This window comes from Chelonia mydas, chromosome 3, assembly GCF_015237465.2.
Source record: "Chelonia mydas isolate rCheMyd1 chromosome 3, rCheMyd1.pri.v2, whole genome shotgun sequence".
Lineage (NCBI taxonomy): Eukaryota > Metazoa > Chordata > Testudines > Cheloniidae > Chelonia > Chelonia mydas.
Window position 1 is genome coordinate 29890075 of NC_057851.1, and position 23590 is coordinate 29913664.

Sequence of the window (23590 nt, forward strand, 5' to 3'; positions counted from 1 at the left end):
ACTTGAATTTCTGATAAAATTGTGTTGTTTTTTTTTCCAGTGAAATGGACTAGTCTCAGACTAATCTTCAGTTGAAATTATTTTCTATTGGAATACATGGATTCTTCCTTCGTGCATAAGCATATATTCAGGCTTGCCATTTGCTACTAGATTTTTGCCCTTTTCTAACTTACTATCACTCTTTCTTTCCACAATGTTTTAGACAGCTTACCGAACTGGAGACTTTAAAATGTTCTAGGCTTTAGTGTTTGTTACTATGCAAGTAGTCTGATTCGGTAAGTGAATATACATTTGTCTAAAAGACGTTAAAAAATTTCTAAATACTTTGCAGATTTTACTCTGAGCTTCTTCTTTGCATATGCACAACGTGCTATGACCAGGATTACTTTATCTAGACCAGTATTTGGAGGGTCTTCCATTGCAGTGCATGCAACATGCTAATGTCTCCTATTCCTGCTTTAGGAGCTGCTGGACAAATTTTTAATAGCTAATGCAACTAATCCAGAGAGCAAGGTATTCTACCTGAAGATGAAGGGAGACTACTTCCGATACCTTGCTGAAGTTGCATGTGGAGATGACAGAAAACGTAAGCATACTGTGTTCAATCATGCTCAAATAGTTAACGCTTACTTCTGTTTTGAGGTGGTGGGGAGAGGGAAGAGGAGCTAGAATGCACTGCATGTGTCACTAACTTTCATAACTCCTATGCCACCCAATAAAATGGAGAGGAACTGCGTTTAGATCTGATCTCATTGCCAATTTTCAAAATTTAGGTTGACTTTTATTGGACCTGAAGTGTTCTCTACTGAAAAACTTCAGTGTATGGTGGAATGGAATTTCGTGTAGTAGTCCCTTCCCCTACCTCCTCCTATGTGAATGGCTATTGAAGAAATGCTTATTTGAAACTTTCAAAATACTATTTAGGTGAAAGGTCGCCTAATGGCTTAAGAGATACTTAATACTATACTTGTATTCTCTCCTCTCTCCCCCCCACCCCCCCAGGGTAAGTAGGCTAGAGGTATTAGGGAAAGAGGAAGCTGCCTACAACTTTCTATCTGCATTGACCCTATCAACCCATAGTTTTAATTGGGCAAAACTTAACTGTCAAGCCATGACTCCTTGAGTCAGATGAGGCATGATGTACACTAGGAATTTACTTCAGTACAGCTATGTTTCCCAAGGGTGTAAAAATCCTTCTGTCAACGTAGCTACTCCCTCTCGGGGAGGTGGATTACGTATGCCAACGGGAGAATCCCTCCTGTCAGCGTAGGTAATGTCTACACTGAAGCGCTACAGCGGTGCAGATGTGCTGCTGTAGTGCTTTAAGTGTACACATACCCTGAATAAGATGACAAATGTAAATTAAATTACTAACTAGATGGACAAAGTGATACTAAAGTAATAGTAATCCGGTACCCTATCAAGAAACCATTTATGGTGAGCTCCAGTCTTAAGCTGTCTGATGCTGGTAGAGATAGTACACTCCTTTTGTGATTCTAGTCTGCTTACTGCTGCTGATCCTGAAGGACTGTAGTCCCTCAGAAACCTCAGCAGCCATTAGGACTTACTGCGGGGAGGGGGGAGAAACAGCCTGTTACTTGATACGGGGCCTTCTGACACTGCTAGCAGTCAACACCTGTTCTGTGGACCATAGAAAATTGTTCACCATAACAATTAAACTAGATGTTCAGAAGACACATTAGAACAAGTAAGAGAACTATCCTGTAAGGTACCCAGATGTCACAGCAAGGGCAATATAAAAGCTTGGGCAGGTATTAAGAATTAGTGATAACTTCACACAGCTCAAACCAAAAGGTAGTCCTGGAGTTCTGCCCTGATAGAGAAGGGAGTTTGCCAGTCCCTGAGGAGCTGAGCTGTCAATATTTCTGGCTGGCCATTGAACAGAATGGGTTGCTGATAGGGTGTTAACCAGTTGCAGATGAATCCGTTTAAACCAGATGTGAGGGAGGGGCATGGAGCTGATTTTTTCACTTACACAAAGGCCTCATTACACTTTTTCTGGCAGTGTAAAGGGACCTCAAAATGGGTGCAAATGTAAAATGGTGTAAAGAGGCCTTGATGTAAATGAGAACTGAGTCTAAAATTTTTGAATTCCTTGGCCCTAACAGGACTGTAGCAGAGTCTCAAAGCTGGTACCATGGCATCAAGGGAAAAACTTTGTATAAGGCCATCATTGAATGTAATCAAGCTGTCAACACTATCTTTGTTCAGCTTCCATGATGATAGTCTTACCTCCATTTTAATCTCCAGTACCCAATATAACTCTAAGGGCTTGTCTAAGCACAGGTGTTGCAGTAATTAAAACTTGGGTCTTAAAACCCATTTTTGTAAACTGATGCAAATCCCTGTGTGGATACTCTGTGGTATTAACATTCCCTGACATTTTCCGTAATAAGACCCTGTTTTCAGTGGCTTATAACTTTGTCAAACCATTTGGGTTAAAATTTTCTGTCAGGTGTCTGCCTCAGGCTAAATTTGTTTAGAAATTTTCAGCCAAAATGGTTCAGTAGTTTCTGAAAATAACAGAGAAAAGTGCTTTGCCCATGCAACAAAATTCTGATGTCTTTTTCTTTGAAAAGCTTTGGCGCACAGATTTGAAATTTGGCAGGAGGTTGCTTTTGTGTCAGGGGTGTGCCTCTTCCATCCCTGTGAATATCTACCTAAATTTGGCTGTTATAAAGCCTCTGAAGAATTGTACTTCCCACATGTCCAATAGGGACTGCTTAATTTTTAACAGCTAACTTCCTTGAAGGTTCCATCTGCACTGAGTATGCTCCAGCCCAGGGCTGAGCAGGACTTTACCTGTTACCGCAGCTCTGTACTGCTGCAAGCCAGCCTGGATTCACACACCTCAAATGAGAGCATTGAGACTTTGTCTCCTGTCCCCTCAGTGATCCCCCTGATGGGCCCAGGCAGCATGGAGGAGGAATCTGCCTGACTATAATGCAGATGAGACAAAAACCAGACCTTTGAGAGGAAGTAGATTGGGATGAGGAAACTGGGGCTAGAGACTGGTAGGAATTGGGGAGGGAGATTGGGACACAGAACAAGGATATAGACTGAGAGCCAGAGTCGGAGAGCGATGAGAAGCCTGAAGAATGTAGACTGGGACTGGGACAGGAGCCAGGTGTGGGAAAGAGACAGGGACAGGATGAAGGAGGGTATGTGGAAAAAGGAGTTAAGTTTGGTGGGAGGGAGAAGTAGGGGGGTGGGGAGGTGGCAGGCAGGCAGGCAGAAATGCCCATTAAGGCGCACACTTCTCCAAATTCTTGAGGGGACTAACAATATGAGCTATTCCATTAGCTCAAGTGGCAGAGGTGCATGGTGTATCTAACGGTTCCTGCTGATCTATGTGGGTGTCAATATGATGCCACAGGGAGGAATTTGTTTTTAGTTTTTAAAAAAACTAGGAAATACAAATTGTTTAAAATACAGTTTTCAAGGTTGTAAAGTCAAGAACTCGAAAGTTAAATACCAGAATTCAGGTTGCCTGTCCATTTACATTATAGAATCATAGAATGTTGGAAGGGACCTCAAGTGGTCATCAAGTCCATCCCCCTTCACTGGGGTAGGGCCAACTAAACCTAGACCATCCCTAACAGGGGTTTGTCCAACCTGTTCTTAAAAAGCTCCAATGGAAGCCTATTCCAGAGCTTAACTATCCTTAGTTAGTTCCCCCCCCAATATCCCACCTAAATTTCCTATACTGCAGGTTTAGCATATTACTACTTGTCCTACCTTCAATGGACATGGAGAACAATTGATCACTGTCCTCTTTATAAGAGCCCTTAACATACATTTGAAGACTTATCAGGTCCCCTCTGTCGTCTTCTCAAGATTAAACATGCCCAGTTTTCAATCTCTTTTTATAGCTCAGGTTTTCTAAATCTTTTATCACTTTTTATTGCTCTCCTCGACTCTCTCCAATTTGTCCACATCTTTCCTGAAGTGTGGTGCCCAGTTGAGGCCTCACCAATGCAAGACAACTACCTTCCATGTCTTACATACAACATTCCTCTTAATGCACCTCAGAATATTAGCCTTTTTTGCAGCTGCATGTTTGTTGACTCATATTCAATTTGTGATCCACTATAGTCCCCAGATCCTTCAGCAGTACACCTGCATAGCCAGTTATTCCCCAATTTGTAGTCTTTTTTTTTTTTTTTTTCCTCCCTTCCTAAGTAAAGTCCTTTGCGCTGGTCTTTATTGATTTTCATGTTGGGGGTTTTTAGACTAATTTTCCAGTTTAAGGTCATTTTGAATGCTAATCCTGTCCTGTAAAGTTCTTGTAACCCCTCCCAGCTTAGTTCATCCACAGATTCTATTGGCATACTCTCTACTTCATTATCTAATTTGTTGATGAAAATATTGAATAGTACCAGACCCCGTGCAGAATCTCAATAGATATGCCCCTCCCAGTTTGACAACTACTCCTGCCCATCACAGGCCACAGAACCTCACCAGCCCACTCCTGCAGTAGGTCCATAACCTCTTGCTAAGTTACTGAAGTCCTCATATCTTGATTTAAAGACTTTCAAGTCAGAGAATTCACCATTACTTGAATTCAAATCTGTAAGTGACCTGTGCCCCATGCTCCAAGGGAAGGTATACTTTTTGAGTATGGCCTTTCAACCAGTTATGTATCCACCTTAGAGCAAATTTATCTAGACCACATTTCCCTAGTTTGCTTATGAGCATGTCATGTAGGACTGTCAAAAGCCTCATTAAAATCAAGATATATCAGATCTCCCCCACATCCCCAACATTCACTAGGCCAGTAACCCTATCAAAAAACATGGTTTGTTTGGCATGATTTGTGTTTGATATATCTATGCTGGCTATTCCTTACTACCCTATTATCCTGTAGGAGGTGCTTACAGATTGTCTAATAAATTGTACCAGTATGATAGTCCTTATTTACATGATCACATTATTTTTGCAGTAGGACCTCTGCCTCATCAGTGCATAGAATGAACTGTGCTCATTTAATGAGAAGTTGTTTAGTTTTCTCGTTGTTGCTCAGTGCATGGCCCCCTGTCTTTACTGCTCATAATTCAAGTGCTGCTCTATAGACAGTTATTTCCTCGTAAGCTTTTCTGTGGCAATCATCACAATAGTATATAGTAGAGTGCTTTACAAGTGTTACTGAATTTATTTTCACAGTACACCTGTGAGATGGGAAGAGTGGGCAAGTATTATCCCAATTTTAGAGATGAGGAACAGTCACAACGATATGGTCAAAAGTATTCACTAATTTCGTTGCCCAGTTAGATACGTCTAATACCCAATTGAGTTCTTTGTATTATATCCCACTTCATATGTTGAAAGCACAGCTCCCACTGATGTGAGTGCTCAGCAGTTTTTCAGATCAGATGCCAAGATCTCAATTTGGGCACCCAGAAAATGAGGAACACACAATTAGTGACTACCTGTGAAAAGTTTGGGCGTTTTTTTTGTTTTTGTTTTTTTTAAAGTGACCTACCTACCATCATAGAAACTCTGTGGCAGGGATAGAATCCAAATTTCCAGGGCAGTATTAAATAGACATGTTTATGGTCAAGGCTTTTTTTTTTTTTTCTCCTTATTTGCCTCATTTACTATGTACACCTTCCAGCTTCTGCAACAAACAAAGCAGGAGTGCTATAGACACCAACCTCCTTTACTACATAACCCTGATGCATCCCCAGAGCAGCTCCACCCTGTCTATTAGGGTCCTGTGGAAAATTGTATGTGATCATGTAATTAAAGATTCATACACGTAAGAGGGCTAAACAAAGGTTACATGGGCAACCATAGTTCTGGGATTTCCTGGGTCCTTCACTTTGCAATCTTAACATGGTTTTTTGTGTGTAATATTGGTTTAGTTTGAGCCTATAAATGTCAGTACACAGTTGTACCAATTTAAAAGTCCCACCCTTAATTAAGCCAGTGCAACTGTTTATTTCAGCCTAAATAATGAGAGGCTAAGCATTTCTCTGAGGAGGTATTTGAAGCTAGGGTGAGGGCCTCGGCTTTCACTCTTCTGTGTATCATCCCCCTTTTTATGTTGAAATGTTCCTGTTTCTCAACAGAAACAATAGAAAATTCACAAGCAGCTTATCAGGAGGCGTTTGACATCAGCAAGAAAGAGATGCAACCTACACATCCAATTCGTTTGGGCCTAGCTCTTAACTTTTCTGTATTTTACTATGAGATCCTCAACAACCCTGAGCTTGCCTGCACGCTGGCTAAGACAGTAAGTTTTGTATCTTTTTTGGAAGGAGGGTAATTCTAATTAATGGAAGCTAATCTGAATAATGTGAATTGATCAGTCTGTCTTGTACAATAAAATCCTATTTCATTTAATATATTTGATTTGCAAGTGCCTACTGTCACCTGACTTAAAGGGACACTGTCAACTTTAGTTTACAATATTTGTTACTGAAAGAATTTTAAACATACAAGATTTGTGCTGTTTTAAGCTATCTTTCCAATTTGGACAATGCAAATCAATGAAATTCTTTTCACTTTCTTCAATGCTGCATGCTTGTTTAATAAAGCTGTCTTCATGGAAAAAGGTTAAACTTAATTTTGAATTGTCCCTTTAATATCCACCCATAGTAACACTAATAGGAATATTCATAATCAATACCTCAATGTAAATATGAAAAACAACTTAATTATTGCAGGCTTTTGATGAGGCTATCGCAGAACTTGATACGCTGAACGAAGACTCATACAAAGACAGTACTCTCATCATGCAGTTGCTTAGAGACAACCTAACAGTAAGTTGCCCTTTTGTGCTAATTGGTCCAATAGCTGTAATTGTATAATAGCTATATTTAGACCTCATTTGTGTGATAAAACCAAAACATGATCTTTATCTAGCACTGAGCATCTTGATATTTAGGCCTATTATGTATGTACTGTATTGAAGATTTACTTTCATAAGTAGGTTGATGTCTAATTTAAACTTTAGTGTGAAAAATTAATTGCATTAAACTAATCTGTGGCAGATTCAAACTTGGTTTGGACTAAAAAAATAGCATGAGTTAGTCCAGTTTCCATTTCGCTAAATACAACTTCACTTTCATCATAAGACTAGCAGGCTGACTTGACTTAGCAGATAGTACTATAAATCTGGTGGAAAAAATGATAGGCCAGTCATTAAGACAAGAATGAAAAAAAGTTAACTGTCTTAAAGGTATTACTGGTTCCAGCAATATTCCCCGTACTTAAATGGGGAATATAGCTGGAACTTTTAATACTTCTAAAACTGGAATGAATTTAAGGTGCACCAACTGTATACCATGTTAACTGTCTAAGGGACAGCTAGCTACATACACCCAGCAATATTCCTCACTGTAGGTTTCCATAACAACAAGAATTGTGACTTTGACTTGTGAGGTGAAAGTGCAACCAGAGAGGTTGACATTCCGGAGAACAATGTTCTTTTATGGGGAGGGGGGTGCCAGTCAAACAGACTTACGTATTTCTTAAGTGCCAATAGTATAATTGGGTACCATATATTAAACAGATCTGTATTTGTTTAGCATTATGTCCACTTTGGCTGGTTAAATCTTAAACAGTTATGTATATGGCTGTGCCCTATGGATGAAAAGGTGCTCACAGTAAGCCAGTGGAAACTCTGCAAATTAAAGCAACAGAGCTTTACACTTCCAAACCATAGCACTTAACAAATGTAGAACTCCTCCCGTCTAGTCCTTGACTTTAGGAATAGGACAGTTGGTGCTAACCTGGAGGGTAGATGAGTAAGTTTTCAGGCTGATGTGGCTTTTTTCTTATTTCTAGTTATGGACATCAGACAATGCAGGAGAAGAATGTGATGCTGCAGAAGGTGCAGAAAACTAAACTGCACATGGGGTGTGTCATTCTCTCTTCCCTTCTCAAGAAACCTTTTTACACGTCTCCATTCCTTATAGCTCCACTTGGATTTCCTATAGCAAAGAGAACCCATCCATGTGTATGGAAATCAGTTTATAGTCTTTTCACACTGCAGCTTTGGGAAAACTCCATTCCTTGATTTGTGTTTGTCCTGGCCTTCCCTGTGTGCGGTTACTGCTGTAGAAAAGTATTAATAGCTTCATTTCATATAAACATAAGTAATTTCCAAACACTTATGTAGCGGACTAAAGTGTACCTGGTATTTAAAAACAAAAATCTGAACCAGTTCCTGCAAGTTGACTGTGTTTTGTATTACAGTAAAGATATTAAAATGTAGTTAATTGCAACTAAAGAGTGTTCAACATAGCTTTCTAATTCTCCACATTCCCTCTTATTCTGCAGGGTTTTCTTTCAGTAACTGATTTTCACATGCTACTGTGTATTCTTTTCATGAGGGTTATGAAAGTATTGGGCCAGATGGAAAGTTTTTGGCATTTTTAGATTGAGAATTACAAATTGAGTTGCCTTCTGTGTAATATACTGCAGGGGCTACTATATGTCTGTGTGAAAATGAGGGTCTCTTCTTACTCAGTCTTCAGTTGCTGCTGTTTATAAGTTGATATCCCTTCCCAATAAAAGTCACTTACACTCCTGCCTTTGTAGTTTTGGTATTCACTTTACTATGTGCTAGAAGCAGCATGGAACTGCTGGAATACAGACAGTGCTTTTTGGCAGATTAAAGTGCATGTCATTTCTTAATACACTGGAATGGGAAAACCAATTCAAGTTCACATGTTCAAGTATAACATTTAGTACTTTTCCATGCAGATTTGTGCACATGTGAGAAGGTGTCAAGTTTGTCCAGTGATTGTTATTTAGAGAGTTGGACCACTATTGTGTGTTGCTAATCATTGATTGTAGTCCCAAAAAAGCCTTGTGAAAATGTTATGCCCTATGTAACAGCAAAGTAACATTAAATAAAATTACATTTTATAAACCACTTACTGTTTTTGTAACAATTCCATGCAATTACTTTAAGGGCTGAACTATAGCAAATCATGCTAGGAGAAATTCTCAAACCTGTTACTCATTCTTAAAGTCAGTTGTTCAGGTGAATTCACTTTGTATTTACATATTAATGAATTGTATGAAAATACCTGAAAGTTATTCATATGAATAATTCATAGGCACAGATAATCCTCAAAGTTTAACCTGTGGCATGTGTCCTCCTTATTTAAGCTATTTGTACTGATAGAAATTGTTGTAAAAGACAGAAGCTAAGCAGTTAAATATCAAGTAGTACTCCTTGCTCCTAAGAGTTGAAACAGCCTGATGTGTGTTCCATTGCTGCAAATCTGTTATCTCCTAATTCTTCAAGTGGCATCCCTATGGATGCTCCAGTTTAGGTGTGCTTGCATCCCTGTGCTGCTAATCGGGGAACTTCTGTGGCTGTGTCCGTTAGGTCCTACACATTCACTGCCCCTCCTCATGCTACACCATGAGGCTAGCACGTGCAAGCTAACTCCCCTCAGTTTTTTTTCTCATCCACCCCAGCTAGTGACAGAGCTATTCGCAGTACGTTAAGACTACATTACTTCAATTTGATTTCTATAGTTCTTAGTTCCCAGTTATAGTTATATTTTTTTTCTTCTGAATTCATTTTTATTGAATGGATGCTGGAGTCTCATAATGACCAATTTAAGGCCATTGTCCAGGAGGGCCAGTTAGTGGTGAAGACATTGCTGCAATCTTTCCTCAGTGCAGCCGAAATGGTGACTAGGTCCATCTCCATGGCGGTGGTGATGTGACAGGTATCTTGGCTCCATCTCTCAAGCTTTCCCAGAGGAGGTACAGTCTACAGCTGAAGACCTCCCTTTTGAGGTCATGAAGCTCTTTGCGGAGAAGACTGATGCCTCCTTTCATATCCTGAAGGACTCTAGGGCCACTTGCCAGTTGCTGGGCATCAACACGCCAGGACAAAGACTGTTCAGTTCCCAATCCCAGCGTAGACCACACACGCCTCAATATATGGCTCAACACCACTATGAGCTGCAGAAAAAGGGCAAATTTCCCAAGAGCAAATCTGGCCTACAGTCTTCTTTATCCCAGCCCTCTACGTCCAAATACCAGTTTTGACAGATGGATGAGCCATGTTGTGCCATTCTCCTCCTTTCCCCTCCCCCCCTCACTGATATAGCTGACCATTGCTTTACACCCATTTGACCACCGATTAGCAGTGTTCCGCAGTGCTTGGGAATGCATAACATCGGACCAAAGAATCCTAGAGATTGTTCAAACTCTGTACTTGATCCACTGTACCTTCTTACCCCCTCCACAACACCCTTCCCCATCCTTCAGGGACCCTTCTCTCGAGAGTTTATTATGACAAAAGGTAGGTAGTCTCCTCCAGTTAGGAGCCATAGAACCAGTACCTCAAAATCTGAGGCAAAGGATTCTGCTCTTATTTCCTAATATCCAAAAGAAAGGGTGTTTGGAGACCCATAGTGGACCTCGGAGCTCAAGTTTTTCATGGCTCAAAAGTTCAAGATGGTCATGTTATAAACAATCGTTCCAGCACTGGAACAGGGAGACTGGTTTTGGCCCTTGACCGTCAGGACCCCTACTTTAATATCTCAGTCCTACCAACTCAGACAATTTCTCAGATTCACTCTGGGACAAGACCAATACAGGGTGCTCCCCTTTGGGCTATCATTGGCCCAGAGAGTGTTTTCCAAGATTCTCTCAATGGTGGCCACTCACGATCCCTTGGGAGTGTGATTTACCCGTATGTTGACAATTGGCTCCTCAGAGCCTGATCTCTCCAGGAGGCTCAAAAAGTCACCAAAGCTGCAGTGCACTTATTTACAGAACGGGACCTACAGATCAATACCCAGAAGTCAACCCTTGTCCCAGTGCAAAACTTAGAATTCATAGGAGCTGATCTTGATTCATTACAGTCCAGAGCTCTCTTGCCTCAACACAGGTTCCTCTCCTTGGTCATGCTCGTGGAGTCTGTTCAGAGCAGCCCACAAATATCAGCCACACTTGGCCTTCAACTCTTGGGGCATATGGCAACGGGCACAGCGGTAAGCCCACATGCCAGGCTTCGCATGTGATCCTTTCAGAAGTGGTTTAGCTCAGTTTACAGACCAAGCAGCGACAGACTGGATAAACTTCTGTCACCAGCCACCACAAATTCCTTAGACTAATGGAAGGACCCAGCCAACATTTGGAAAGGAATCCCCTTCTCACAAAACCCTCCGTCACATTTATAGGGTGGGGCACACATCTGCATGGCCTCACAACACAAGGCAAATAGTCATCCATGAAGATATCCCTTCAAATCAATCTCCTTGAGCTAAGAGTGGTCAAGAACACCTGTGCTCATTTCCTCCTGCTGATCAAAGAGCCTAACAGGCAACATAGCCAGTATGTACAAAATCAGTCATCATACAGGAGACAGGTCTCCCTCTCTCTGCATGGTGGTGACGAAGCTATGCAGTTGGTGCACACCATTGATAGGGGACAGTCTAAATCACAAATTCCTGCATGACCATGAGTGGGAGATAGACCCGACAGTACTCCATGACCTACCCAGACATTGGGGAACACCGTCCACAGACCTGTTTGCCACTGTCCTGACCAAGATATGTCCCCACCACTGCTCCAGAGCAGAGATGGGACAACACTCCTTGGGCAATGCTGCTGCTCCTCTAGGACAGGGACTTTCTCTATGCCTTTCCTCCATTTCCCCTACTGTCAAAGGTCCTACTGAAAATAAAAAGGGACGGAGGTCATGTCATTCTGATTGCTCCTACTTGGCTGAGACAGATCTGGTAGCCTTACTTGTCACACCTTGTGACGTGCCCGTCGAACCCTTTCCTGCCCCATTCCACACAGTCTCTCGCAGAACGGAGGACCTCTCCTGCATCCCAACTTGGGGATTCTCTACCTCAAGGCATGGTTCCTACTTGGTTCCAACATCTAAAAAAGCTACTGTTCAAGGGAGGTTCAAGAAGTTCTATTAAACAGTAGAAAATCCTTTACAAGATGTACTGGAGTGTAAAAATGGTCCAGGTTCCATATTTGGTGCATGTACCAACAGCTCTCCCCAACAGCCATGATTCTTCACATATCCTAGACTATGCATAGTACAGATCTCTTTAGGGATCCATCTCTAAGCTCTCTCAGGGTCCACCTAATGCTATAACAGCTTTCCACTGACCTGTTGAGGGATACACACCCAACTACTAACAGGTTCATCAAAGGTATAGTAAACTTCCCACAACCTCGACTTCCTACCCCCATGTGGGACCTAAATCTGGTACTGAAAAGACTGACACGGCCTCCTTTCGAACCTATGGCCACCTGTTCGCTGACTTACCTATTAGTGAAAACAGCCTTCCTGGTAGCAATTACCTCAGCCAGGAGAATAGGTGAGATAGCAGCTCTGATGACTCATCCTCCCCTCACCCCGCTCCACAATAGTTTCCCCAGACAAGGTTACACTCAGGTTGCATCCAAAATTCATCCCTAAGGTAACCTGTTTCACATGAATTTAATTTATTTACCCCAAGCCTCACCAGGATAACAGGGAGGCTCTATTGAATACTCTAGGAGAGCCCTGGCCTTTTATCTGCTCAGGACAAAGGCCTTCAGGAAGTCCCCCAGACTTTTCCTTTCTGTTGCAGACAGGTTGAAGGGCTCAGCAATATCAGTCCAAAGGCTCTCCAAGTGGGTCTCAACTTGCATCAGTGTTACCAATCTTGCAACATGACCCCTCCAGACTCTATTTGTACACACTCCACTAGGTCACTTTTTTCAAGAATGTCCCTATCTCAGATCTGTAGAGCGGCAACATGGACATCCATCCACGCTTTTGCAGAACACAGTACTGCTTGGGAGTCACCTACAGTGAGGCACCCGTAGGGACACTACTCGAAGTTACTCACCTTTGTGCAAGAACAATGATTCTTCAACATGAGTGCCCCTTTGGGTGCTCTACAACCCACCCTCCTCCCCTCTCCTTCAGAGTTTTTGTCAATGACTGCAGTAGAGAAGGAACTGAGGGGGATTAGCCCACACGCACTGACTAGCTTCGTGGCGGGGCATGAGGAGGAACAGCAAATGTACGGGCCTAACAGACATTGCTACCGAAGTTCCCCAATCAGCAGCACAGGGACGCAAGCACCCCTACAGTGGAGCACCTAGAGAGGGATACATCTCAAAGAACCATTGTTACTGCACAAGGTGAGTAACTTCATCTCAAACTATGCATGTATAATTTAAAAAAAAAAAAATCCCTAAAAAAAATCCTTTAAATCCCTTGGATTCCTCTGATATCCCACCACAGTCTTTCAACTATGAGCACCATTTTATTGCAGTATTCCAGATGCACTCTGACCTGAGCCTCAGAGGAGTAATTATTTTCCTGCTCTGGTTCACACAGACTGCAGCCTACAATTGTATTTGTCTTTTTGCTTTTCATGCTAAACTCGTCTAATTAGCTCTCTGCTATTTGACTTTTACCACTACTGCTTTACAGATTTCTTCATCCAATCTGTCTCTAGATTTTTCTCCTAATGCATTAGCTTGCATATTTTTCAAATACAGTCAAAGTTTTTTCTGTCCGTTTCTGAACTCTCTCTATTTCTCTCCTCAGTTTCTCTACTTCCCCATGTAGGTTAACTTTTGAAATTCTTCAACTCCCTCTGCTAGATCACTGATCACAAACTGGACCTAACACCAATCCAGTGGTTATCCCATTGTCAGGTCCTTCCACACCCACTTACTTACATTGCTGATAACCATTACTGTTTTGTCTGAGCTTTCAACAGGTGTATTTGCAACTGTTTCTACCTTATCTGAACAGTCTTAATGAGCAAGAATTAATCATATTTAGTGCTTTACTAAAATCAAAGCTAACTACGTCCACTGTGTTTCCTTAATCCGGTAACATTGTGATGCTGTCAAAAACCAAAAACAAACCCTGCAACTCACTAAATATTAAAAACAGTAAGGCATTGATTCAAACAGAGCCAACGATCCACTGTAATAAGAGCAAGAACAAAAGTGCTGTTGTGGTCAATGCTTATAATTAAATGTGCACACCACATCAGAGCAAACGGATTAACATGCAGATGGCGGCAACTTTGTATAATGCTGTGCAAACTGAACAGAAATCTCAAAATGCAAAGCACCATCTGAAGACCAGATATGTCTGGAAGAATCAGTTTTGCTAGTTGTTACTTCCTGTGGGTAAAATGTGTGCAGTAACCTATTTTCCTAAAGTGTCTCACGCCCTCAGAGTACATTTTCTGCCCCCCAGTTGAGAACTCCGTACTAGAGGTAGAAGTTAAACTTACATGATGGTAGCTGAGGCCATGTTTATGCTACAGCGACACAGCTACAACGCTGCAGCTGTGCCACTGTAGCACCATAGTATAGAGACTTCCTGCATCAACAGAAGGGGTTTTTGTCAATGTAGTTAATCCACCTATCTGAGAGACGGCAGCAGCTAGGTCAGCGGAGTAATTCTATTGACCTAGCCGCATCTACACCAGGGGCTAGGTCAACATAACCACTGTACTCAGGGCACACAGTTTTTCACAGCCCTGTGCAATGTAGCTGGATTGATCTAATTTTTAATTTCTTATTCTAATGCCCCTGTCCCCAGGCTTCAAACCTTGTGGCAAGCCTATGCCAGTGAGCGACCCACACTCCAGTTGTCTGAAGTGTCTGGGAGAGGCTCACGTAAGAGCACTGTCAGATTTGTCAGGACTTTAAGCCTCGTACGAAGAAAGATGGAGAGGCTTGACTGAGGGTTATCCTAATGGTAGCCACTCTTAGACCAGCGCTGGAGCCAAGTTGCTCAGATTCAGCACCAACCACTTTGGCCTTGGTGCAAAGTGCCCCTCCAGCACCGCACATTTCCCAGCACCATTCTCCATCTCCAGTGCCAAGGAAGAAACATAAAAACCAGCTGTCTGAGAGGGCGCTATCCAGTGCAGCAGAAAGGCAAAGAAGGGGAAGGGTAGTGGAGTGCGACCTGCATCAGGCCACTCCACCTCCAGTCTCATAGTGGCACCCTTGACTCTACACAGAGGGATGTTGAGTGCAGGACCTGCCCTGACACCAGAAAGTCATTGCAGCATCAGTGGAATCACAGTGCCTTCTCCCCCGGAGGCCTTTGCAGTTGCCAGGGGCTTATCCATCCCGGTACCATTGACCACAATGGGACAACCACCGGCTCTGATGAGCATGAGCAGGAGAGAGCATGGTGCCCCAAACTCCTTCCTGGCACTGGGACTTTCAGTACCTTAAAGGGGTAAGCCAACCCTGCTTTTTTTTCTGCAAGGTCATCCCCAGTTCAGAACCAGTCCCCGGATCTTTGGCACCCAACAGCAGAAGTGAGGGGTGCTGCTCCCCCATGATCACCTCAGGAGGACTCTTCTTTGGAGTCTGAGGTGAGCCCTATGCCCATCCCAAGAACTGCCACCGGTATCCATCTCTCCCACTGGTATCTGGCCAGGTGGACAGTGGCTCATGCAATGGCCGTTCTGGAACACATTGGGGTTTTCCCCAATACTGGGTCTGTCATCCCACTGGTCATACTGGGTTGCTTCTGATAGGCAGGCTCCCACACCACTCTGTGCAGCACCAGACCCTGATTTCCAGTACGAGACTTCTATGGGACTTCTGCATAACACCCTGAATCCACCTTGAGACTTTCCATCTTCCAGGAGTCCAGAATGCCCTGGCAGATCACCTCTGCAGATCTTTCTCCTCTCACCCTGAGTGGTCCCTTCACCCAGAGGTCACCAGGTTCATCTCCCAAAGGTGGGGATCTCCCCAGGTAAACCTGTTGACAACGAGGCAGAACAGGAAATGCCATCAGTTTTGCTCGCTGCACAGACACAGCCCAGTCTGAAAATCAAACGGGACAAGGCAAGAGTTATTTTTATAGCTCTGGTATGGCGTGCCAACACTGTTTGGGACACTGCTAGACTTATCAGTAGTACCCCCACCCCCACTACCACTACAACTCCACCCAGACCTGATCTCATAATATCACGGGTGTTTACTCCACCTGAATCTTGGGGCCCTTCACCTGGCTGCGTGGAAGCTCCATGGGTGAACCCGGAGGAGCAAGCCTGTTAGGAACAAGTTTGCCAGGTCTTGCTGCGTAGTAGGATGCAGTCTACTCGGGCTACCTACCTTGCCAAATGGAAGCATTTCTTGATAGGGCCTTCCCAACAAGGTCTCTCTCCGACTCCGTCTTCAGTTTATACTGGATTACTTGCTCAGCCCAAAACAGCAAGGTCTGGCCCTCACATCTATCAAGGTACATCTAGCAGCAATTCTGGGTTTCTACCCGCCAGCGGGCAGTAGGTCAGTTTTCTCTCACGAGATGTCCATCTGCTTTCTTAAAGGATTGGAGAGGCTTTACCTTGAGGTTCATGAACCGATTTCTCCATGGGATTTAAACCTGATCCTATCAAAACTTAGAGGCCCTCCTTTTGAGCCATTAGCATTGTACCATCTGCTGTTTCTCTCTTGCGATGTCTCCTTCCTGATAGCTGTTACCTCAGCCAGAAGGGTCTGTGAAATCCTGGCCCTTATGTCAGAACCACTGTACACAGTGTTCTTCAAGGAACAGGGTTCAACTGTGCTCCCATCCGGCCTTCCTGCCAGAGGTGGTCTCGCAGTTCCATAGCAACCAAGCCATTTTCCTGACCGTTTTCTTCTGGTAGCCACACAAGAATTCAGAAGAGCAGCGGCTTCACTCATTGGATGTTAGGCGTGTCATTACCTTCTACACTCAGAGGACTAAATTGTTTTGCAGATATATGCAACTCTTTGTGGCAGTAGCAGAGAGGATGAAAGGCCTGCTGGTTTCAACCAAGAGAATCTCCTCCTGGATAACCTCTTGTATTGAGGCATGCTATGAGCAGGTGAACATTCCATCTCCGGCCATCTTGATCACTCATTCCACGAGAGCTCAGACCTCTTCAGAAGCATTTCTGGCCCAGGTCCCGATCCAAGACATCTGTGGGGCTGCACCCTGGTCGTCAGTGCATACCTTCTGGTCCCACTACACCATTACCCAATAGGCTCGAGATGACACCAGGTTCAGGAGAGCAGTGTTGCAATTTGCATGTCCATGAACTCAGAGCCCACCTCCTTGGCTACTGCTTAAGAGTCACCTAACATGGAATGGACATGAGCAAGCACTTGAAAAGAAAAGTTACTAGCCTTTCCATAACTGTTGTTCTTCAGGATGTATTCATAGACTCATAGGACTGGAAGGAACCTCGAGAGGTCATCTAGTCCAGTCCCCTGCATTCATGGCAGAACTAAGTATTATCTAGACCATTCCTGATAAGTGTTTGTCTAACCCACTCTTAATCTCCAATGATGGAGATTCCACAACAAGGCAATTTCTCCCAGTGCTTAACCACCCTCACAGGAAGCTTTTTCCTAATACTCAGCCTAAACCTCCCTTGCTGCAACTTAGGCCCATTGTTTCTTTTATCCTCAGAGGTTTAAAAGAACAATTCCTCCTCCTTGTAACAACCTTTTATGTAGCCTATACCCCGATATAATGCGGTCCGATATAATGTGAATTCGGATATAATGCGGTAAAGCAGCACTGTGGGGAGCGGGGCTGCTTTACCTCATTATATCTGAATTAGTGTTACCACAAGCAGTTCCTCTGTGCACCTCACCTTACTTGCTGCGGCCCCCCCACCCCACCCCAGCTCACCTCCGCCTCCTCCCACGAGCATGCCGCCACTCCGCTTCACCCCCCTCCCTCCCAGGCTTGCTGCGCCAAACAGCTGATTCATGGCAAGCCTGGGAGGGAGGGGGGAGAAGCGGAGCGGCAGCGGCGTGCTCAGGGGAGGAGGCGGAGTGGAGGTGAGCTGGGGCGGGGGGTGCAAGGAGGGCCGCAGCAAGTAACCGGGGAGGGGGAGGGTGCAGAGGGAACACCTCCGCTTCACCTACCCCCTCCCCCCCTCCTGCCTTTCTTCATTTCTTCCTTCACGTGCCAAACAGCTGATTAGCGCAGCAAGCCTGGAAGGAGGCGGGGGGAGAAGCGGAGCGGCAGCAGTGCGCTCAGGGGAGGAGGAGGAGGCAGAGCGGAGGTGAGCTGGGGCAGGGAGCGGTTCCTCTCCCTACCCCAATATAATGCAGTCTCACCTATAAGACGGTAAGATTTTTTGGTTCCTGAGGACTGTGTTAAATCGGGGTAGAGGTGTACTTGAAAACTGTTATCATGTCCCCTCTGTCTTCTCTTTTCCAGACTAAACAAACCCAGTTTTTTCAATCTTCCTTCATAGGTCATGTTTTCTAGTCCTTTAATCATTTTTATTGCTCTTCTCTGGACTTTCTCCAATTTGTCCATATCTTTCCTGAAATGTGGCGCCCAGAATACTCCAATTGAGGCCTAATTAGCACAGAGTAGAGCGGAAGAATTATTTCTCGTGTCTTGCTTATAACACTCCTGCTAATACATCTCAGAATGATGTTCACTTCTTTTGCAACCGTGTTACACTGTTGGCTCATATTTAACTTGTGGTCCACTATGAACCCCCCTCTCCCTCCAATCTTTTTCCGTAGTACTCCTTCCTAGGCAGTTATTTCCCATTTTGTATGTGTGCAACTGATTGTTCCTTCCTAAGTGGAGTACTTTGCATTTGTCCTTATTTCATCCTGTTTACTTCAGACCATTTCTCCAGTTTGTCCAGATCATTTTGAATTTTAATCTTATCCTCCAAAGCACTTGCAACCCCTCCCAGCTTGGTATCGTCCTCAAACTTTAAGTGTACACTCTATGCCATTATCTAAATCCCTGATGAAGCTATTGAACAGAACCGACCCAGAACTGATCCCTGCAGGACCCCACTCCTTATGCCCTTCCAGCATAACTGAACCATGGTTTTCCAATCAGTTTTGAACCCACCTTATAGTAGCTCCATCCAGGTTGCATTTCCCTAGTTTGTTTATGAGACTGTCATGTGAGACAGTAAGATATACCACATTTACCCCCTAACCCCCATCCACAAGGCTTGTTGCCTGTCAAAGAAACCTATCAGGTTGGTTTGAAATTATTTGTTTTTGATAAATCTATGCTGACTGTTACTTATCACCTTATCTTCTAGATGTTTGCAAATTGCATAATTATTTGCTCCATTATCTTTTCGGGTACAGAAGTTAAGCTGACTGGTCTGTAATTCCCCAGGTTGTCCTTATTTCCCTTTTTATAGATTGGCACTATATTTGCCCTTTTCTATTCCATATTTGCTCATGTCCATTCCATGATCCACTCTCCTCCCCTCTATTGGAGTTAACCATAAAGAAGGAACTTTGAGGATACAGGGCCAGCAGTGCTCCTTATGCTGGTGCATAAGCATGTGGTACCAGGGGGTGCTAGAGCCAGCTCGATGCATGCCACTGAGGGAAAAAATCTCTGGCAATGGTGCACACAGCACATGCACGCCTCACGTGGAGTGGACATGAGCAACACATCTCAAAGAAGAATAGTTACGGAAAGGTTAGTAACAATTTTTCATGTGGTCAGTAATACGATTCAAAAACAGACACCACTGACTTCCTGAGGAAACTACAATCCATCGGTGATCTTCCTGATAACACCATCCTGGCCACTATGGATGTAGAAGCCCTCTACACCAACATTCCACACAAAGATGGACTACAAGCCCTCAGGAACAGTATCCCCGATAATGTCACGGCAAACCTGGTGGCTGAACTTTGTGACTTTGTCCTTACCCATAACTATTTTACATTTGGGGACAATGTATACCTTCAGATCAGTGGCACTGCTATGGGTACCCGCATGGCCCCACGGTATGCCAACATTTTTATGGCTGATTTAGAACAACGCTTCCTCAGCTCTCGTCCCCTAACGCCCCTACTCTACTTGCGCTATATTGATGACATCTTCATCATCTGGACCCATGGAAAAGAAGCCCTTGAGGAATTCCACCATGATTTCAACAATTTCCATCCCACCATCAACCTCAGCCTGGTCCAGTCCACACAAGAGATCCACTTCCTGGACACTACAGTGCTAATAAATGATGGTCACATAAACACCACCCTATACCGGAAACCTACTGACCGCTATTCCTACCTACATGCCTCCAGCTTTCACCCTGACCACACCACACGATCCATCGTCTACAGCCAAGCTCTGCGATACAACCGCATTTGCTCCAACCCCTCAGAGAGAGACAAACACCTACAAGATCTCTATCAAGCATTCTTACAACTACAATACCCACTTGCGGAAGTGAAGAAACAGATTGATAGAGCCAGAAGAGTTCCCAGAAGTCACCTACTACAGGACAGGCCTAACAAAGAAAATAACAGAACGCCACTAGCCGTCACCTTCAGCCCCCAACTAAAACCCCTCCAACGCATTATTAAGGATCTACAACCTATCCTGAAGGATGACCCAACACTCTCACAAATCTTGGGAGACAGGCCAGTCCTTGCCTACAGACAGCCCCCCAACCTGAAGCAAATACTCACCAACAACCACATACCACGCAACAGAACCACTAACCCAGGAACCTAGCCTTGCAACAAAGCCCGTTGCCAACTGTGCCCACATATCTATTCAGGGGACACCATCACAGGGCCTAATAACATCAGCCATGCTATCAGAGGCTCGTTCACCTGCAAATCCACCAATGTGATATATGCTATCATGTGCCAGCAATGCCCCTCTGCCATGTACATTGGTCAAACTGGACAGTCTCTACGTAAAAGAATAAATGGACACACATCAGATGTCAAGAATTATAACATTCATAAACCAGTCGGAGAACACTTCAATCTCTCTGGTCACGCAATCACAGACATGAAGGTTGCTATCTTACAACAAAAAAACTTCAAATCCAGAGTCCAGCGAGAAACTGCTGAATTGGAATTCATTTGCAAATTGGATACTATTAATTTAGGCTTAAATAGAGACTGGGAGTGGCTAAGTCATTATGCAAGGTAGCCTATTTCCCCTTGTTTTTTCCTACCCCCTCCCCCCAGATGTTCTGGTTAAACTTGGATTTATGCTGGAAATGGCCCACCTTGATTGTCATGCACATTGTGGGGAGAGTGGTCAGTTTGGATGAGCTATTGCCAGCAGGAGAGTGAGTTTGTGTGTGTATGGGGGTGGGGGGGTGAGAAAACCTGGATTTGTGCTGGAAATGGCCCACCTTGATTATCATGCACATTGTAGGGAGAGTGGTCACTTTGGATAAGCTATTACCAGCAGGAGAGTGAGTGTGTGTGTGTGTGTGTGTGTGTGTGTGTGTTTTTTGGAAAAAAGGGGGGGGGGGTGAGAAAACCTGTATTTGTGCTGGAAGTGGCCCACCTTGATTTTCATGCACGTTGTAGGGAGAGCGGTCACTTCGGATAGGCTATTACCAGCAGGAGAGTGAGTTTGTGTGTGTGGTTTTTGGAGGGGGTAGAGGGGGTGAGAGAACCTGGATTTGTGCAGGAAATGGCCCACCTTGTTTATCATACACATTGTGAAGAGAGTGGTCACTTTGGATGGGCTATTACCAGCAGGAGAGTGAGTTTGTGGGGTGGGGGGGGGCGGAGGGTGAGAAAACCTGGATTTGTGCTGGAAATGGCCCAACTTGATGATCACTTTAGATAAGCTATTACCAGCAGGAGAGTGGGGTGGGAGGAGGTATTGTTTCATGGTCTCTGTGTATATAATGTCTTCTGCAGTTTCCACAGTATGCATCCAATGAAGTGAGCTGTAGCTCACAAAAGCTCATGCTCAAATAAATTGGTTAGTCTCTAAGGTGCCACAAGTACTCCTTTTCTTTTTGCGAATACAGACTAACACGGCTGTTACTCTGAAACCCATCCTTTCTCAGTGAGTTCCCATATAAGTGAGGGAGTATTCTTGAAACTTCATTATATAGATAGCCCAGCCCACGAGAAAAAAATGGAGTACACTAATTTTTGAGGCTTGATCTGCCCAAGTCATGTATATCATTCAAAATAATTACAGAAAGAAGATTTTGATCTATTGACTATAAAAAAAAGTGTGTTCTTATATAGCAAATTCTGCATACTTAAGATGGATCTTGTATGGCATCCTGAACAGGTTTTGTCATAGCTTCCACATGAAATGCAGTGGTTCTGTTTTCACTTGTTGCTTAGTTTCTGCCGCAGTTAAGTATAATGTTGATGCGACAGGGCAAAAGTTTACTGATGTCTCATTTTGATGTAGCATTTTCTAGTAATAACTAGTATTCTGCTATCTTGGATTAATGGTGTAGTCTTGGAGGTATAAAAATGCAAGCAATGGCAACTGATCTATGATGCTCCAGTTGACAGTCAATTCAGTGAGATCAGGAGTGGACCATAGACTTCCAAAGCTTTGCAAATTATCTTCTAATGGGTTGCATATGAAGAGGTGACAGTTCTGCAAGTTACAGCTTAGACCTTAACTACCAACAAATAATTCAAGATTCCAGAAGGGAGTATAGCTACTATTAAGTTCATATTCGATAGCTGTTAATACCTCCCCATAACTGTAAACAGATTAGAAGTAGGAAATATACTTCATTAAAAGCTGCAGAGCCAACAAACATGCTCCATTTCACCACACTCATTTGTAGACCATCCTTCCTCATTCATCTGAATGCTGTTTATTATATGACACTTGTGCACTAATACATAGTTTAAGAAATTGAAACAATTAGCTTTTCCTTAGGATTCTAAGAAAGTTGAGCTCTTATTTTCTGGGTTTTTGTGCCAAAGTAGTGACATGAGTACTATAAACAAAAGGTTAGAAAAGTTATTCTATTCTAAGCCACTGTTTTCCTCCTGGATCTATTTGGGTGTCTATGCTGTTTAGACACTTTAGCAGAGAAACAAGGAAGCTTTCAATTTATTCCTTAGGAACTTGGTGAAGTAACTTTGTTAAAATTCAGTAACTTTTCAACAGCCACGTACTACTTTCTTTCAAAATCTTTCACTTCAAGCAAAATGTTTGCTATTCTTTTTAACTCCGTTTAATATTCCATTCATTTTGCTGGCACGGTGGCTGGCTATTCATTACACAACCAGCTGTAGATAAAACAAGCAGGAAGCTTGCCATCTCAGAACCAGCCTTTCCTTCATCAGTGTACAGTTGAAAGCAGCATATGCTGTCTAGAGCAAGCTTTGAATTAAGTGTTTATATTGACTTGTAGAAAAAAACTAAATGTAAATTAACAAAGAAATGGCTGAAACAGCCAAGAGTTCCAGGAGTACACTGAATGAATCTGCTGACTGCAACATAACACTAGTAATACCAGTATCTGAAATGGGGAAATAATAGCCATAGAAGAATCTAAAATGTTACTTGCAGGGTCCTAGACCCCACAAAATTCCTCTCCATCTAATACACCCCTGTCAAGGTTCCTCCCCCACTCTGAACTCTAGGGTACAGATGTGGGGACCTGCACGAAAACTTCCTAAGCTTACTTTTACCAGCTTAGGTTAAAACTTCCCCAAGGTACAAATTAATTTTATCCTTTGTCCTTGGAATATCCGCTGCCACCACCAAACTCTAACTGGGTTTACTGGGAAACGTAGTTTGGACACTTCTTTCCCCCCAAAATCCTCCCAACCCTTGCACCCCACTTCCTGGGAAAGGTTT

General features: G+C 43.5%; 1 protein-coding gene across 3 annotated transcripts in view; it reads left to right on the top strand.

Annotated features, from left to right (window-relative positions):
* The window catches only part of YWHAQ (tyrosine 3-monooxygenase/tryptophan 5-monooxygenase activation protein theta), a 46281-nt gene extending 37376 nt beyond the window's left edge, over nucleotides 1-8905 (top strand). For all 3 annotated transcript variants that reach the window (XM_037894087.2, XM_037894088.2, XM_043542273.1), the window contains exons 3-6: nucleotides 463-586; nucleotides 6093-6256; nucleotides 6690-6785; nucleotides 7813-8905. In XM_037894087.2, the coding sequence (XP_037750015.1) occupies nucleotides 463-586; nucleotides 6093-6256; nucleotides 6690-6785; nucleotides 7813-7872 (444 nt within the window). In that variant the 3' untranslated portion in view covers nucleotides 7873-8905. The remainder of the gene's footprint in view (nucleotides 1-462; nucleotides 587-6092; nucleotides 6257-6689; nucleotides 6786-7812) is intronic.
* Nucleotides 8906-23590: the final 14685 nt, after the last annotated feature.